Raw genomic sequence first — 17,567 nt, 5'->3', positions numbered from 1 at the left:
TGGAACACACCTCAGACGGGCAGGGGAAGAAGGGAGTAATGCCTGTTAAAAGTGTTGCCAGCGTGTTGTCGGTGAATTCTTCAACTGAATTAACGGTCTTTAGTGAACACCAACATCTGAGGGATCAAAGAAGTCTTTATGGGACTCATGTAGATCTGTCTGATCAACGTTGGGATGTCTCTGTCTTCACTTTCAATTAGATCTTTATTCCAGTGATTTATTTTGCTTTTTAATTCAGTTTCTGGTAAAAGGAGGTCTGTTTGTTGGTTGTTGTGATGGGTCACACCTCTCTGTTACTCATTGCCATAATCGTTTTGACTTTTTGATTTCATTTTAGTTTAGTTTTAGTTAGTTTTCAGAGTGTGTTTGCTAGTTTAACTTAAGTTTCAGTTTTTCAGAAAGTTTTTGTTCAAGTTCGTGCAAGTAGGGCTGCACGATTTTGAAAATATTGATTATTTTGACTGATATTGCAAACGCGATATGACCTGCGATATTAGAGGGAATGATAATTTTTACATCATTATTCTCATTTTCATTGAAAAAAAACATATTAAAATGCTTATGGTGTGATTTTTGAGGGGATCTGTACCAAACAAATATGTTTTCTTAAGCCTGTAGAATATGATGCGTCTGCAAGGACATCTCTGCATCACCGCAATATTTAATTTAAAACGCTATATTGACACATTTCGCCTTTAACAAATATTGCGCCTTCTGCAATTTTAAAAATTGCAGCAGGCCATATTGCGATTTTGGTAAAATGTATATTAATTGTGCAGCCCTACACAGAAGTATGTAGCTACATACAAAATACATGGTTGGAGAGCTGTGTAGGAATGGCCAAAATGTTTAATGTTTAATCTCCGTGCTACTTTAGTGAAGCAATGGCGTCATAGCACCGCCTCCTGGATCGTCAAGTCCGTTCAGTTTCTGTGGTTCAATGTCACGAGAGTTGACGGAAATTCATGCTGTCTCCTTTTTTTATGTAGTGATATATTATAGCTAAAAAAAATAAAACATTTTGATTTTATTTTTTTTTTGTGATCAATTTTTTATTGGTATTTAAGCAAAATTATTGGTATTTAAGCAAAATTATATAGGGTGGGGTTACAAATTGATAGATCACCAATAGAGTAAAAAAAAAAAAAAATAAAATAAAACAAAAAAAATATATATATATATATATATATTTTATTTTTATAATTTTTTTTAACCAGGCAATATTGTTTCAGTTTATTTTTTTCTGAAAGGATTTAGTTTTTATTTAGTTTCAGTCCACTAAAAATATTTCTCACTGCTTATTTTCATTATAGTTCTAGTTTACTATAATAACCCTGATAGTAGGATTTTTATTGTGGTAAAAACTGCCACATGTTTCAGGTCCTGTCAAACAGCTCCGTTCTCCAGAGAGTCTTCCCCCTCAAACTCCCATAAAATCCGGATTTCTCACCATCCAACACAGCTGTAATTCTGCTGTTGTTATTTGTTACCATACAGGGAAGAAAAACACAACATATATTGAGCCAACAGTGCAGAAGAGATACCCCTTACCCAATGCCTCCATTTCCCAGAGGAGCTCAAACACTAATCACATACATTATTAAAGAAACAAGGATGGTATTTTTTATCATAAATGTTTGCAGGTTTGCAAAATCAAGTGTAGCCTTCAGCAAAAATCCCCCGTAGCATTGTCTGAACGTCCCCGTGTACTTCTTAAAATATTAAACACTTTGAGGGCATGCTGTAAATTATTGTATTGTAATGCTGTAGCGGAGAATGGAGAATGGACTGTGGGGACGAGGTGATGTTCTGGTGTTGTTATTTCTCACGTTGTGCTCCGAACCCATTTGTTTGAGGGAGACGTCGCTGTGAGGAGTAATGGCTGCTAGTTGGGTCTGGTTGCAGGGCAGAGCGAGGGAGTGAGGGATTGTGGAGGCCGGGGGAAGACAGAGAGTGAGCTCGCTTTGAGCTGTTTGTGTGTTTGTGTGTGTGTGTGTGTGTGTGTGTGTGTGTGTGTGTTGAAAACAACATTTCACTGCAGGGTTACTTGGCAGGGAAGCAACCGGAGATGGTTTGAATGAGCCATCTTGCCGTCGCCATTTTGTTCAGTCATTCACATTTTAAATTCTCGTTTTTTTATTCTCCTCTTTAGGCCCCCGAGGTGAAGCCCTGCAGCATGGCCAGTCTGGGACACTGCCCCACTTCCTGGAGGAGCCCGTTGACGCTTACATCGTCAAGAGTAACCCCATCAAGCTCCGGTGTCAAGCTCGGCCCGCTCTTCAGATCTTCTTCAAGTGCAACGGCGAATGGGTCCACCAGAGCCAGCACCTGTCTCAGGAGCACACCGACCTGGGAACAGGTAAACACTCATCAGACAAATACTGTGTATACAGACTCGGGCTGCACCATTATGGCCAAAATGATAATTCACGATTATTCATAGACCTTAGGGACAAATTGCTATCGACAATTGTTATTGTCTATAGCGGTTATTTGCATAAAAACACACAATTCAAATGATTAGGGAATAAAATATTGTAGTTTTATTTAAATATGAGCTAGTGTTAGGAAGTTAAACAAGTCATATTTCTCTCTCTAATATGTATCTTATCTTGCTGTGAAAACATCTCCTTAAAACATCTGGATTTATTCAAGTTTCTCGCCAAAAACTACATTTTACAAGATTGCATTTGAACACATCATGATAGTGTTATAATTTGCATTCGCCCAATACTCATTTTTACTGAGTAGAGCTTGAATGCAGCATAATGTGACTCAATGGAACCTCTGTTCTGAATTACAATATAATAAGAGTCTGATAGTTGTTCCAAATGTTTTGAAGTTGTTCCTCCACGGCTTATTTTGGACTTGCAGTTGTGACAAATTGCAGCTTTAATGTCTTCTTCACTCACACTGACGAACTTCCACACCGACGGCATGTTATGTGTGTGATAAAAAAAAAATCTGATATATGAAACTGCTGATTGATGTTCGTCTCTAGCTGTTAATTTAGGAAGCGCTTGATTTATGCAGCAGTGTTTTCTATAAGTGGAGCATTATGATATAAATATCGCAGTCGATCATGTTCATTTGACTGCGGGAAGCCAAACTCGTGATCGCGATTAATATTGGATTAATTGTTCAGCCCTAATACAGACAGACATGCTGTAGGATATAAAGACAACTCGCATCTTAAATTCTATTATTTTTCCCGTCAAGCCTTCTTCATCCTGTCACTTTTCATTACGAGGATAGCATTCACATCTCTGATAGCAAGGACTGAAGTCTTAAGAATGAACTTTGCAAATGGGGCTTTATGACAATGCCCGCGGCCGTGTCCAACCCTGCAAATATATTTGCCTCACTTCTTTAGCGCACACTGTGTCACATTTGATGCAAACTGAAATGACAACTTTCAGACCATGAAAGGCACCTACTTGTCCAATTTCAGGATTCGACTTTGAACTCCGAATGGCGTCCTTTTACTGATGCAATGTGCTGAAATGCAGTTGTTGTTGTTTTAACTTCAAATTCGAACCACAAAGAAAGAATGTCCTTTTGTTATCTGAAGCCCCATGTCTGTTTTTATTGCATCATCTCACAATGGGTAACAAAAAGCAAATTGGTAGTAAAAGAAAACAAACATAAAAACTGAATTATACTTTTTTTCTCCCTAAAATGGACTTGTATTGTAGTTAAATTGACTGATTCTCAAATACAGTGGAAACCGGTATGGAGCAAAAAGCTTGGGACAGAATCCTTCCTATTAAAATGACGTTTAAATAATTTGCTTATAGTAATCAAGTAGTCCACTTACAGTGTTCATTCCGGGTCTTTTTCGTACTTGACAACATATGGAAAAATATTTTAAAACTCAGTAGACTAATTTTTTATTTTTTATTTTTTTACTTTACTTTATATTTTGCCTCGATGACCGTCTGTTTTCTGGTTGGATACTTGAGGCTGATGCTGCGTGCACATTGATATCATGATGGGAAAAGGAACGTAATTTTTCTCAGAATAAAAAACTAATGCGCACGGGGGAAAGCACCTGTGGTCGAAGGCCTCGTAAAGTGGATTGATAGCGCCTTGTCACGTAATGCCCCCCAAATGAAACTCAGCCGACCGGCTCCTCAGCACCGCAGCGCCGACACCTCATGCGGACCGGCGCCCGTCTCCCTCCACGCCGCTAACGGGTGAGAGAAGGAAGAGCCCCGGCAAAGAGGCGCCGTTCTACCTGCAGAAGAACCAGCCAAAAAACGACAACGCCTCACCCTCGGTGAGGGAAAAGGTAGAAGAATTGGCAGCAAGTCAGTAAATAGTGAAGTGGTCCATTTCATTACTTTGTATTTATGTGAGAAATATACAATTAGATGGAAATTGTCAATTAGATGGTAATCTGCATTAGAAACGATGCACAACCACAAAAATTCGGTTATAATAATCATCCGCTTATCATGATCAATTTGACCCGGACAGACGTGATCACTATAAGCAGTTTCCATTGTCCACAATCCAGTGCTGAAAAAGTTGTCTTCAAAGCATCAAATAAATGAAGGTGATTTTTAAAAATAATCTTGTTTTTGTTGTGGTCCTATCTAGTATCCATGTGAGTAGAAAAAAAACATAAACTACACTAATAATTAAGCCTGGGTGTGCACTGAACGTCAGATGACCATCATTTAATTAAATCTAACTTGGTGAAAGAGGTCAGGATGAAGGCTAAATATTTATGAGCCTGCCTCGGCTGCTATTAGTGCGACAGCGTTGATGCTTCACTTAACACACAGCGCCAATCAATATCTCCCTCCAGAGGTAACAATGGACCTCTAAATTTTTACTGCCTCTAGTCTGGATTCATAGCGCTGCTCCCATCTGGCTCCTTATCACCATTCATATCTGTTTCCACGGGGACAGAGACGAGGAGGGAGATCTACAGAAGGGAGAGGACTGAGAGAGAGAGAGAATAAAAGCAGAGCATCTTAAAACTCCACCTGTGCTCGTATCTCATAAAGCAGAAAGATCTGTCCAGGTTTGGACTGGGTCAGGATGGGTTCCTCTAAGCACCAGCTGCTGGGAGATGTGACAATCAGGGGTTTTATTAGTCTTTATTGTAACCTTGACCTTTGCTAAAAATGTCGAAGCAGCACAGAGATAGATTTCAGAATAGATAGAAAACCTCGATGGATGGAATCTGTAAGAAAACATCTGTACCAAAAAGGAAGCAATGGCCAAGTGAGTTGTTCCATGCATAAATGTACCTCAACGTTTAGTTGGATTTTCATACTGTAAAAGTTCTCAGCAAGTTTTACGTATGCTATTCTGAGGGCTGCTTCCTGTCTGTCAACACTTTATGCCGTTGCTATAGCGCCAGTGATCAAAGCTGAGGTGACAACGTTACAGATAGACAGGCGACTCTCGCTAAGTTGATATATTTGTGGAGAGACTGGTAGAAACTGCCTGCATAAACTTCACGACTTGATCCTCCTGCCAATTATATACTTTATATATTTTTATGCCTCTGCGGCAGCGACAGCCGTGGCCGGAGGCATTATGGTTTTTAGATCGTCCGTCCGTCCCGTTCTCGTGAGCTTCATATATATCAGGAACGCCTGGAGGGAATCAAGGATGAACTGATTAGAATTTGATGGTCAAAGGTCATTGTGACCTCACATAACACCTTTTTGGCACATTCATATGCTAATTATGACAATTTCACACAAATGTCTGATAGCATTAAAGATGAAGTGATGACATTTTGGACAGAAATGGATCCAAACTGCAACTTGACTGGTTGGTGCGAGGCGGTAATTCTAGTTTACAGTTAGACTGTATGCATTGTCCCGATGATAGCAATCTTTTCCTAACTTAAAAGGACCAATGTAAGTATGTATGTATGTATTGTGTGTAACAATTAGGGGGATCTATTGACAGAAATGGAATATAATATAGCTGGTGAAGCATAGTGGAGAATTTAACAGGTATAGAGCAGATATGTTTTCTCAGGAGGTGGTGGAGACCAAAAGCGGAGCTATAAGGAGTGTCAATATTGGACTTATATTCACCAGGTGGCCTGAAACACGACACCAAATGAATGCTAACCGTGCTCCATATCTGCTGGATGTGTAAAAGGTGTTCATCACAGTTTGTTTCTGCTGCTCCCACGTTCTCAGACATCAGTTAATGCAGGTTTAAACTTGACCATAATGCATTTGGCATTAGGGCTCTGTATTGGCAGGAATACGGAGCATTGAGTCTTTAATTTATAGGCAGATATTTCAGTCATGGCTTTTGTTTAATACTATCACAGTGCAGCATCCAAACTTCTCACCAGGGTTCAATATGCATTAAGAAGATATGTTGTCTTGCCACTGATCATCTCAGTGCTTAGCGCTGTATCAGACACAGGATGAGGCACATTGAAAATGGATGGAGGAGTTTAGTAAGAAGTTTAGCAAAATGAAACATTACAAACTGTACATGAAGTAGTGGCTCTCTGGCATGACATGAGAATATCTGGAAACTGTTACAGCTACTTTATTGGATGATGCCTCAAAAGAAAAAGAAAAAAGTGGAGAACAAAATGTCCCCAAATTAACGCCAGTATCATTTGATTTTTACGAACACTAGAGCTGGCCATCTTTTACAGCCCACACTTGGATGTGGCTGCACACTCCAACAGCCTCCCTCTGAAAGCAGTAAATAGCTTCAAATGTTAACATTACCATTGCTTAACACATCGTTTGTGCACAGTGGAGATGTTCTCTCAACCGTGGCATAATTCTAAGGGGAGAGACATTCCACATCCCCGATTTCTCCATTACATGTTGATTTGTTTGGTTCAGGTAAATTGTGATGGCTTCTGAAACTAAAATGGGAAATGTAATAGCCAGTAGCACTGCTGGCCATCATTTTATGGCTTTGCGGAACAAGAATGATGCATAACCGTTCAATAGTTTTTAGTGGAAACGTGTTAGAATTGTACTTGTGTGTAAAAACAATAACTGTCTTTTCTAATTGGATTATTTTAATCTTTTTTTAAGCATGTTATTGACTATTAAAATCACATTCATTACTACTACAAGTTGGAAAAATGATGACCACTTGTGTTTAGCAGCTCAGCACCAGAAACACCTTCTTTTTCTCAAACACTTCATATAAATGAGTGACACATACCTCTTCAGTATTCAAACATTTACATACAGTTAGTATAGAGCCATCTGCCTGTTGAGATTCAAAGAATAAACATCTTTTTTTTTCATACGGCATGGGTTTTTATCACGTCAACACTTCAGGTCCAGACTGAAATGTCTCTCTAATTATTGAAAGTTTGCACAAACTTTCAAGGTTTCATTCATTTGTTGAATCCTAATGACGAGGTCCTGACTTTCACATTTTTTTAAATGGATTTTGCTTTTATTAAACCTTCACATTTGTAGTTTTGAGTGAAATTTCTCAATAACTATTGGATGGATTGCCATGACATTGACAAGAGACATTCATGTTTTTCACAGAATTAATTGGAACATCTCTGGTGATTTGTTAACTCTCCATCTGCAGTCATCATCAAATAAAAAAAGTTTATTTTGTCTAATACTAAAACTAATGTTATTCCAATCGGCCTCAGCTCTACTTTGTGCTATTTGGCAAATGTTAACATGCTAAACTAAGATGATGAACGTGACCCGGCATGTTAACATAGTCATTGTGAGATGTTAGCATGCAGCTCAAAGCTGCTTAAGTACAGTCTCATAGAGCGGCTAACATGACTGTAGACCAGGGATTCTCAACTTTACCCATGGGGGACTTTTGCAAAATGACAGAAGACCAGTTAATAAATACAAACAGTACATTCAGGGCTTAGCCCGGACCTCTGTTGGGTTGTCCAGGAGATCCTCCCTTTGCTCTTTTTTAGTCTATTTTGATGCTTTTTTATGCACTCTGCACCTTATTTACATTCAAAGTACGAAAAGAAATCCCCAATGTGAATCAATTCATTTTCATTGTGAATTAGAAAATGGTTGGCAGGCCACCCAGCACCCGTATCGCAGGCCAGATGTGGCCCCTGGGCTGTCAGTTGAGTATCACTGCTGTAGACTGTTTGGGCGCTTTCACAAGCCACATTTAGTCCGTTTTAATCAAACTCTGGTGCAATTTGTTTGGGGCGTTGTGAACACAGTAAATGTACTCTGTTGTGGACCAAAACAACTGGTCCAAGACCGCTTAACGAGAGCTGGTCTTGGACTCAAACGAACCAAAACGCAGGCTGCCTGTGAGTGGGAGAGGACAGACCTGGACTTCTGCAGAATGTTTGCTTGACATCTGGGCCAAAGAAAACATATAGAATATGCTAAATAAAGTCCACCAAAATAGTGACGTTTATAAAAAGTCATTTGAGATAAACAGGAGAAGGGATTTGTGCGCAAAGTAGATCAGTGCCCAGTCAAAGTGAAAAAACTTCCACAGCGATATATATTAAAGTCTGCTATTCCCTGCATAGAAAAGACAGCTCTCGACATGAAAGATAAATTTGCTCCTTCATACACGCCCCTCAGCAAATTCTTTTTTTTATTTGGTCGTCTTTAATTTGTGCACTGTGAAACCGAACCAGACTAATTACACTCTGATCCGGATTAGCCAGACAGACTCTGGTTTGTGAAGTCTTGTTTGTGCATTGATTGTCGAGACCGTCCCTTTTTATGGAGAGAAGTAACAACTTGTCTTTCCTTTTCTTTTCTTTTATTCACACTCACTCTCCAATGCCTTCAGGTTTTTTTAATATTGTATCTCTTTCTTTCCCCTTAGCATTTGCACACAAACATAAATATCTAACCTTAGATGCATCTACTTGTATTATAATCTTATATAGTGTGCTGTGCTCTGGTTGAACCCCCTAGAAGGGTGCCCTGCGTGATGATGTGTGGCTCTGCTGCTTGGACATGCTTTAGTATCCACAGCTGATGGATACAGGGGATTTAGTGAGTGTTTCTAAACAGTATCTGTCACTAACGCTGCTGTATACAGAGGCGGAGGTGGGCTAACCGGCTATATGTCGAGAAAATGAACATCTCGCCTCAGCTGAGACACTTCTGGCTGTCCATCCAGCTTCATCTGTGGGAGGCGTTGAACAGCTGTATCTCAGTACGAGCTATTATAGTCTGACTCAGGTGGTAGAAAGGCCCCTGGGTTCAGCGGCGAGCAGGAGGCTGCAGCTATTAAAGCAGTAAGCTGTGAATTAAATGCAAACAGATTCAACAAGACGTGCCCTAACATTGTTTGACCAGGGGGGTCTGATGCAGAGGACGGAGACCGTGTCTGTCCAGAGGCAGCTGCTCAGCTAGGGAGACATACTGTATTTGAGCTTTGTGTTGTGTTGTTTGTGAGTCTTAGCTCAGATGTGCCTTCCAGGAGATAGAGCGGCAGACACGGAGAAGAAATGTAGAAACAGAAGGAAGAAAATATCCATTACAGCTTGTGTGAATAGCTTCGACTGCTGTTGCCCTAAGCATGAGAAGAAAAAACACTGCACAATACACAATCTATTCCAACTGGATGAATCGAGTTGTGTTTCTCGATCTGTAAGATGTGTAGCGGAGTAAAAAAAGATATTTTCAACAGCGTGTAATGTCTAAATATTTCATATCTGCGACTCATCTTCTCTGCGAGCTAATCCTGACCGCTCAACTATCCACGACAATGTGTCTGTCTTTTGACTTCTTGTTTTAGCAGAAGAAAATGGGAACTCTTTCTAGACGTCGATCGGATTTATAAAGGCTGATATGATAAAGGTAGTTTGGAGCAGGAACAAGCCGATAGCCGATTAATTGGCCGATATCTTCTTTACTTCTGCAGCAGCCTAGTCGGCTACTTTTGCACACACCGTTTTTAATAAATCAGTTTTTCACTTCGAATTTAATAATTCATAAGGGAATATCCTGAAGTGTGATTTGGTGGATTACATCATTGGAAAATGTTCTTTTATTTGCAATGGGTGTGCACTGTTCTGTGGCTTACAGTATGACTGACCTGGATTAATTCTGTTGTGCATCTCGTACATTGCAAACCATTAATATTGGTGCATATTCCCGGGGTAAGGAGGATCCTTAAGTGTGCAATTTCATTTCATGAATGGATGCTTACGTGGCTGGATTATTTGGAAGAGAGAACGCCAAACTGGTACAGTAAGCAAGTTAACGTAAGAGTGAATGATTTCTTTTTGCCCAATGATGCCAAAATATATACTGCATACTGCCACTTTAATTTCTGTGCGAATGACTTTGCATTGGTAAGCCAACCGAGTGAATATCAGAATGAGTTTGTGTTAAATGCATTCATGTGTGCCTGTCTTGTATCTGGAACAAAAAGCTGATAGTGTTGCGTTACATATTTGAGAGATAACTTTTTCCCTCTACCTTGACTTTGTCTGTGGAGCCTCCATGCAAAGCGGTGATGTACGTCCTCGTGTGACCGGTGGCAGCTGTGCAACCATCAGCTACTATCAGAGCCCAGTTCCGCCGATAATGAAAGTATGTAAAACGTCCCATCGATGCCGATTAATCGGCCAAACCGATTACCGGTCTACCTCTAGTTCTTTCCAGAAATTACCAATATACTTAGTTTTGTATAAGTTCTTCAAATGTAGAGAAGACAGAAGAGATATAGAGTATGAAAGACCTTAACTAAATGAGTGTACAATCAGTAAACACAATGTCTGACGCACATTAAGTTCAAGCCTTATTATGTGTTAGACAGATACTTTAAAGATGTTTTTCTCGCACCGCAAATGCATCCTTGTGCGCTTGACAGCCGGCTGTTCTGGACAGACCACATTTATTTAGAGCGGTGTGTAACTTAAACCTCAGCACTTCTCTGACACAGTAACAAATACAGCAGTGTCAGGTGTTGAAAGAATTGTCTTTTCTTGGCATGCGGTTTCTGTATTTCCTACTGGAGCTAAGATCCTCACCATGAAGGTTAGTGGTTTTAAAACGGGCGCTCTGCTCAGGGAGATCTCATCTGTCATCGGTGCAATTTCTACATTCTACACAGGCCAAGAGATCAACAAATAAACATATCATTTGTCTTGTGAAGATTCGAACCAGACACTGATGTCATGTATCGCTGCAGGAAATAGTGTAGGCTGTAATGAATGCCCATTTATTATCATTATGCAGTTATTATGAATAATAACATTGTTGTGCTATTGGAACCATTAACCGGGCCTGCTGTCAACCTGAAATATATTGCATCTATCAATACAGAAATGTTTTGTGAGATAAAAGAATGTCGGACGTCGCAACAGTTTCTCTCACTTCGTTGCTACTATCAGTTTGAGTTTATTAGATGCGTTGTCTCATGATGTTTATTAGGTTTTTCTTATATTTGAGTTACTAACGTGGTTTGAAAGATGCTTCTGTTATTGTACAGATTACATCGTGAGGGCTGACTCCATTATTGACAATACAGAATTTCACAATATCAATGTTATCTGCAGAGGGGCGATGTGTGGTGAGTGAACACGTCTAGTGGAGATGTAATAACTGAATTTTGTGAGATGCATGAATCAGTTATGAGCGTTGGGGAATGTTTTGGTCAGGTGTTAAAAGGAAAAGTTTGGGGAAATACACTTATTCGCTTTCTGCCGGGCCAAGAGTTAGATGAGAAGATATCAAGCTGAGGGGGCAAATTCACAAAGAATGGATTGCTTCCGCTGATGGCACAGTGAATTACGCATCATTTGCAACCGCTATCTGCCCCGTCTCAAGGTCCGATTCACAAAAGATATTGTGCTAATGATATTTCAGCACACTCATAAAGTTTTGCAGCTGAGTACAGTTTGCCCTTCTAATACTTCTGATTGCAATTATCTAAGTAGTAAAGTATAAATGTGCTTGAGGCCAATGCGTCGGTCGTGAGGGGTGAGAGTCAGAGAGATAGAGGTTTTGCTGGCCAGAGCGCCACTTCCATCCAAACCTCCCAAAGGCAATTAAGAGAGAGGAAAGGGAAACATGTGAGCCCCGGATTTGGGAAATGAAGGAGAGGGAAGAAATAATTTGTTTGTTCGTTTATATAATGACCTTATTTTTATCTTAAAAATGAAACGTGGGGGAGCTTTATTCATTTATTTTTGGACCGAGTCAGGCTAGCTGTTTTCCCCTGTTTCCAGTCTTTGAGTGTGTTTCAATCCACGTACTTCCAGAAGTACACTTCAATGTAGTGCACTTTGTGCACTCTGTACTCACTTGAGTATTGCGTAAATTTCAGCGGGGTAGGATCGTCTCAAAACGAATACTCTGCGGCGCACTGACCGTAAATGACGATCGCAACATTTGACCGCGGCTCGCTACCCGCCAAAATATCTTCTGAAAAAAAATGAAAGCAGAGTGGAAATTACGTTTCCAACGTCGTCGCCTGCGCCTACGATGTGTCCTCCTGTTGGCTGAAAATGCACCGGTATGTTTACGTATTGTATTGTTTTATTCTGTTATCTACGTATGTTTGAATAGTGGTCGTGGCTCCGCCCCTTCAGCTACGTAGCCAAGATGGCGACAGTTGAGTGTGGAAAGTGTCCAGCGTTCCTCACTCAACGATCTGACCGTTTTGAGTACAACATCCGGGTACTTTGAGTGCACTGCATTTTGCCGTACTTCCCAGTGTGAACGCACTTATGCACTCAAAGTAGTAAGTGTAAGTACGGAAGTACGCGGATTGGAACACACTGTTTGTGTTAAGCTAAACTAATGGTAGCTTCATATTTACCATACTGACAGAAGAGTGGTTTTGATCTTGTCATCTAAATCTCTGCAGGAAAGCAAATCAGCGTATTTCCCAAAATGTCAAACTTTCCCTTTTAAATACACATACATGTGGCTGTTATAAGAAAGCAAAGACTCTTGAGATGCCCAGATATTGTGGAGTAACAGGAAGGAGGGTGGTTAATGAAAACTTGGAAACAGTGAGGTATTAGCTAAAGCAAACTATGAGACGGAGGGCTGTGGTGATAAACATGAAACTTCTCAGCCAGTCTTTTACTGGGCTCATAACTTTTGAGCAGCTGTGGCTTTTTGAAAATAGCCCACTAAAAGGAGAGGAGAGAGAAGGAAAATAATGTTTGAATGATGCAGAGTTTGTAGACGTGACTACAATAAGGCACAACAAACGCAGATGGTGCAGCACTTAAAGATGAATTGTGGAGATATTGGAAGTGCAGAGTTAGAGATATGTCATGTTTCCTGTGATATCGCCCCGTGACATTTTCCAGTGATCTACGGTACTTAACCTATACACCTCACACAGGCTTCAATACAAATTGTACAGTAACTACAGAATTAAATAACCGTATATGATTTTTTTACTGCTCTATCATATCACAGCTTTAAATGCATTTCAAGAATTCAAATGAGATGCCACTTTTGCCAGACTAAAAAAGGAGGCCATGACACACGGGAATATGGCTTGCTGGTAATGCAGCGTTTGTCGATGAGAGAGAGAGAGAGACAATGAGTGGTGATTGTCTCAGTGTGTCCACTCCATGTCACATAAACTGTCACAATACCAAGCGACCAGTTTGATGTGTACAGAAGTCTGCGTGGAAGTCTGCAGGAGCCTGGTGTTGTTTCCACATGATGTAATCAATGTAAACACAGCGGATCAATGTGTGCAGTGGCTCGGCCCACTGAGCCACTCTTCAAATCGGAGGATGCAGATTTATCACATATCTGTCCTGCTGCCTTCAGGTGGTTGTAGGGATTAAAGGGGGCTCCAGGCACTGGTCAATTTTGAGATTTTGGGGCTATTTTGCTTCCGTTACACGTCTTCTTTCAGACTAGTGGAAAGAAAACATCCAAAATACACATTTAGGTTTTTATTTGACTACTTTGTCTGTTTGCATCTGTAGATTTCTCCTAAATTCACCCAAAGTTAGCATTAGACAATGCATCATTTGCATATTTAAACATAAAATGTCAGAAATGCATAATAAAAAAAAACATTGTTTTAATGTAAGACAAGTAATTATTGTTTTTTTTTTACACTGTCTCACTGTAGTGTCTTTAAAATTGAATGTTATTCAACAATCCATATCTTTAAATGCCGTTTTTTATCAGACTCTGAGCCATAAATCTAAACTTCAGTAGCTCTTACATTCACCAAACTTTCCAGTTTCATAGCTATCTTTATTCTGAAGGTTTTTACAAAGGAGTTTGTTCATATATCATTTATAGCCTGATTTATAGAACACTTTATTTCTAAAAACATAGCGAAAATGTTCTTTTTTTTATGGCTGTTGAGAGTGTTTTCTGATTTATGGAGTGATAAAAAGAGATATCCAAAATTCCCTCTGTAAAAACCTTTGACTTTAACCAAATGAAACGAGAATTTTGAACCTGGCTCTAGCCAATGTTCAGATTTCTGTTTCGGAAATGTATGAAAATTAGCACATTTAATGAGATAATGCCTTAATTTATATATTTAAACATACATTTTCAGAAAACTTGTAATACAAATAATAATTGTCTTAATGTCAGTAATCAACTGGGGAAGTTTCATGGTGATATCTATTAGTTACATTTTTACCCTAATCACCTGTAGTGTCTTCAAAATGTATGGAATTTTACTATACATATCTTTAAAGGCCGTTTTCTCAAAATTAAATTTTTTCTCACTCTGAACCATAAATCTCCACTTCAGTTGTACTTACATTCACCAAACTTTCCAGTTTCATTCCTCTCTATATTCTGGAGGTTTTTACAGGAGTGTTTGTTCATGTATCATTCATAGCCTGATTTATACAACATTTTATTCCTAAAAACATGGTGAAATTTTAAAAAAATTTTTGGTTGTTGACAGTATTTTCTGATTTATAGAGTGATATAAAGATATATACAAAATCCCCCTCTGTAAAAACCTTTAACTCTAATATGTCAACAAAATGAAACAATGATTTTGAACCTCCAATTGTCAGATTTGTGTTCTGTAAATGTATGCAAATAAGTACATATTTGATAAGATAATGCCTCATTTGCATATTTAAACATACATTTTCAGAAAACTTCTAATGAAAAACTAATTGTCTTCATGTAAGTAATCAACTGGGGAAGTTTCATGGTGATATCTACAGTATTAATTAACTTTTTACCCTGTTCACCTGGGGTGGCTCCCCTTAATTACAGTAGCTGAAGGAGCAGGCTTTCATATTTTCAGCATAAAGCCACCTGCAGATGACAGATACCGGTAAGAAGTACCAATTAATTTTAACTTCCTGCAGAGTTTTTTTTTCTGAAATCACATCTACTTGCTTGCGAATGTTTCATTAAAACTGTTTATTTACATTATTAGCATTATTCCTGGAATTGTTGCACATTTCTTGCAAAGTCTTTAACATGTGCTTATTGTTAGAATCTCCAGTCTTTCAGCTGGGTGAAGCTGCACCACCCGAAAGAAAAACAAACCCCATTTTTTTGCATGTCTATTCTTACCGCATACTATATGATCCAGCTTTCACCAAGATACCAACACCTTGCTCTGTGCTGCCTCATTTAGATGAAACTACTGTCTGTTTGTGCCTCTCCTCCTCGCACCTTTGAGCCAAACACTCTGGGTATGAAAATACCAAACAGAAAAACGCCAACATGTCAAAGTGCTGCTTCTGGTAGTCTTTGCGCTGTCTTGAAAATCAGACGGTTGGTGTTCTAGATAAAGAAGATATGCTTCCCCAAATATCGTTCCCTAATATAGACACAACACACAGAAAATAGCTAGGTATCCTATTAGATGACAAAACAGTGGAGCGTTATATTTCCCCAGAACTGTCTTTGGCTTGGCCTCCTCTATAACTGCACTCAGTCAAGACATAATACTGAGATGGAGTCCAAGTATTACAGCACTTGTTTGTGCATCCCAACAGTTGTTTCTTATTCTGTTGGAGAGAAAAAACATCTTCTCGGGCCGTCTGGATTGTCTTCGTGATGGAAGTCAATCTGGGCGAAGGAGATGGCCGGCTCTTAGACAGTCTGAAAATCTCAATAAATTAGAAACTGTAGTGTTGCATTAATGATATGAATGGTAGTCGGATCAGTACTAAAAAATGGATCTGTCTCACATTAGAGCACATATCATGCTCATTTGCAGGTTCATACTTGTATTTTGGGTGTTTACCAGAACATGTTTACTGTCTGTCTGAATAAACCTGTATTCACCGTCTGTCTGAACGCTCCATTTTAGCGCCTTTCTCTTTAAGAGCCCCTACCGAAAAAGCCCAGTGTGCTCTGATTGGCTTGCAAGAAAAATATGATGCACCTTTGCAAATGTAGTTCTCAAGCTGTATATTCTAATGAGCCTGCATGTGACATAGGAAGGGGAGCCACATCTGTATGGCTCGTTGAATCACATGTTTTCTGATTTAGACAGCCCACAACAAAAGTCCTGTGAAAACCACGTATCTCCAAAATATCAACTTTTCATTAGCTACAACCCGGTTTCACTCCTAACTCCTCAAATGCCGCCGGAAACCGACGCACGGACGCACCCTTTAGCGACAGTAGGCCTATGTGATGAACCGGGCTTTCAGTTAACTCCAATGTAAACCCAACCACGCCGTTATTCAACGGTCGCAGCAAGCGACGTAGTATTAATAGTGTTAGAGTCCGCACAGGGCGGGTGATAGGGGTGGTGGAGGGTCAAACAAACACAAGACATTCAACCAGGAGACCGGTGTTCGTGTCCCATGTAAAACTAAATGTAACTTTTACTTATTATGTCACGTGAGTCGTTGGTATCGTCAGTCCCGTCAGTCCCATCAGTCCCGTGAGTCTTGTCAGTCGCTAGTCAGTGAAGTTAACGTCAACCACGACCGTTTTCTAACCCTAATTAAGTGGTTGTGTTGCCTAAACCTAACTTCATGTGAAAACAGAAGTTTATTTTGAAAGGACACTATGCCTGTAACAAGCTTATATTGACACGCCATCCCTGGTCCGTCCAAAAGTTAACGCAAGACGGGTACCCTGTGGTCGAGGGGCACTGACCAAGCGGCGGTATTTGACGAGTTGGGAGTGAGAGTATGTTGAAGCCTTTAGCTTTATGAGAATGCATTTTGTCAGACAGTCCAATGGGTTTTTAAAAAGTGTATTTACCGTAGAAAAGTAGGAGGATTGGCTCAGTTTATAAAGGAACCCCTAATCCTTCAGTTTATCTAAAACAAATCACCTAATTTGGTGACACATGGTTTTCCATTGGACGGTGTTTTTACATGCATGTAACAGTAAAAAATAAATGCTTGATGTCTGGCGACTCATTCAGTGATAATGAACAACATATTCACTCGTAGCCTATTAATAATGCATGCACCTCATTAATCATGACACATGGTTCTCCCCTACATGATGGTGCCTTAGCAGCTTATAATAAGAACACATATATGTATTTTGGTCCTTTTCCAACTTTGCATTGTTTCAAAACCAAATGTAGTGTTTTTTTTATCAGCCATACTTCCGATGGATAATTAGGCCCGTTGAGGGTTCATTGCTTGAGCAGTTTTGATGAACAAAACTGTGAAAAAATAAGATCTGTGA

General features: G+C 39.6%; 1 protein-coding gene across 8 annotated transcripts in view; it reads left to right on the top strand.

Moving 5' to 3' along the window:
* Positions 1-17,567, top strand: part of LOC141757314 (netrin receptor UNC5D-like) — a 211,930-nt gene that overhangs the window by 124,636 nt on the left and 69,727 nt on the right. For all 8 annotated transcript variants that reach the window (XR_012591619.1, XM_074617728.1, XM_074617727.1 and 5 more), the window contains one exon: positions 2,153-2,359. Coding sequence is in view for 6 of the 8 variants with exons in the window: in XM_074617728.1 (XP_074473829.1) it covers positions 2,153-2,359 (207 nt within the window). In the remaining 2 variants the exon portion in view is untranslated. The remainder of the gene's footprint in view (positions 1-2,152; positions 2,360-17,567) is intronic.

This window comes from Sebastes fasciatus, chromosome 19, assembly GCF_043250625.1.
Source record: "Sebastes fasciatus isolate fSebFas1 chromosome 19, fSebFas1.pri, whole genome shotgun sequence".
NCBI lineage: Eukaryota > Metazoa > Chordata > Actinopteri > Perciformes > Sebastidae > Sebastes > Sebastes fasciatus.
Note: the sequence above shows the minus strand (reverse complement) of the source record. Positions and strands in the feature narration are given on the sequence as shown.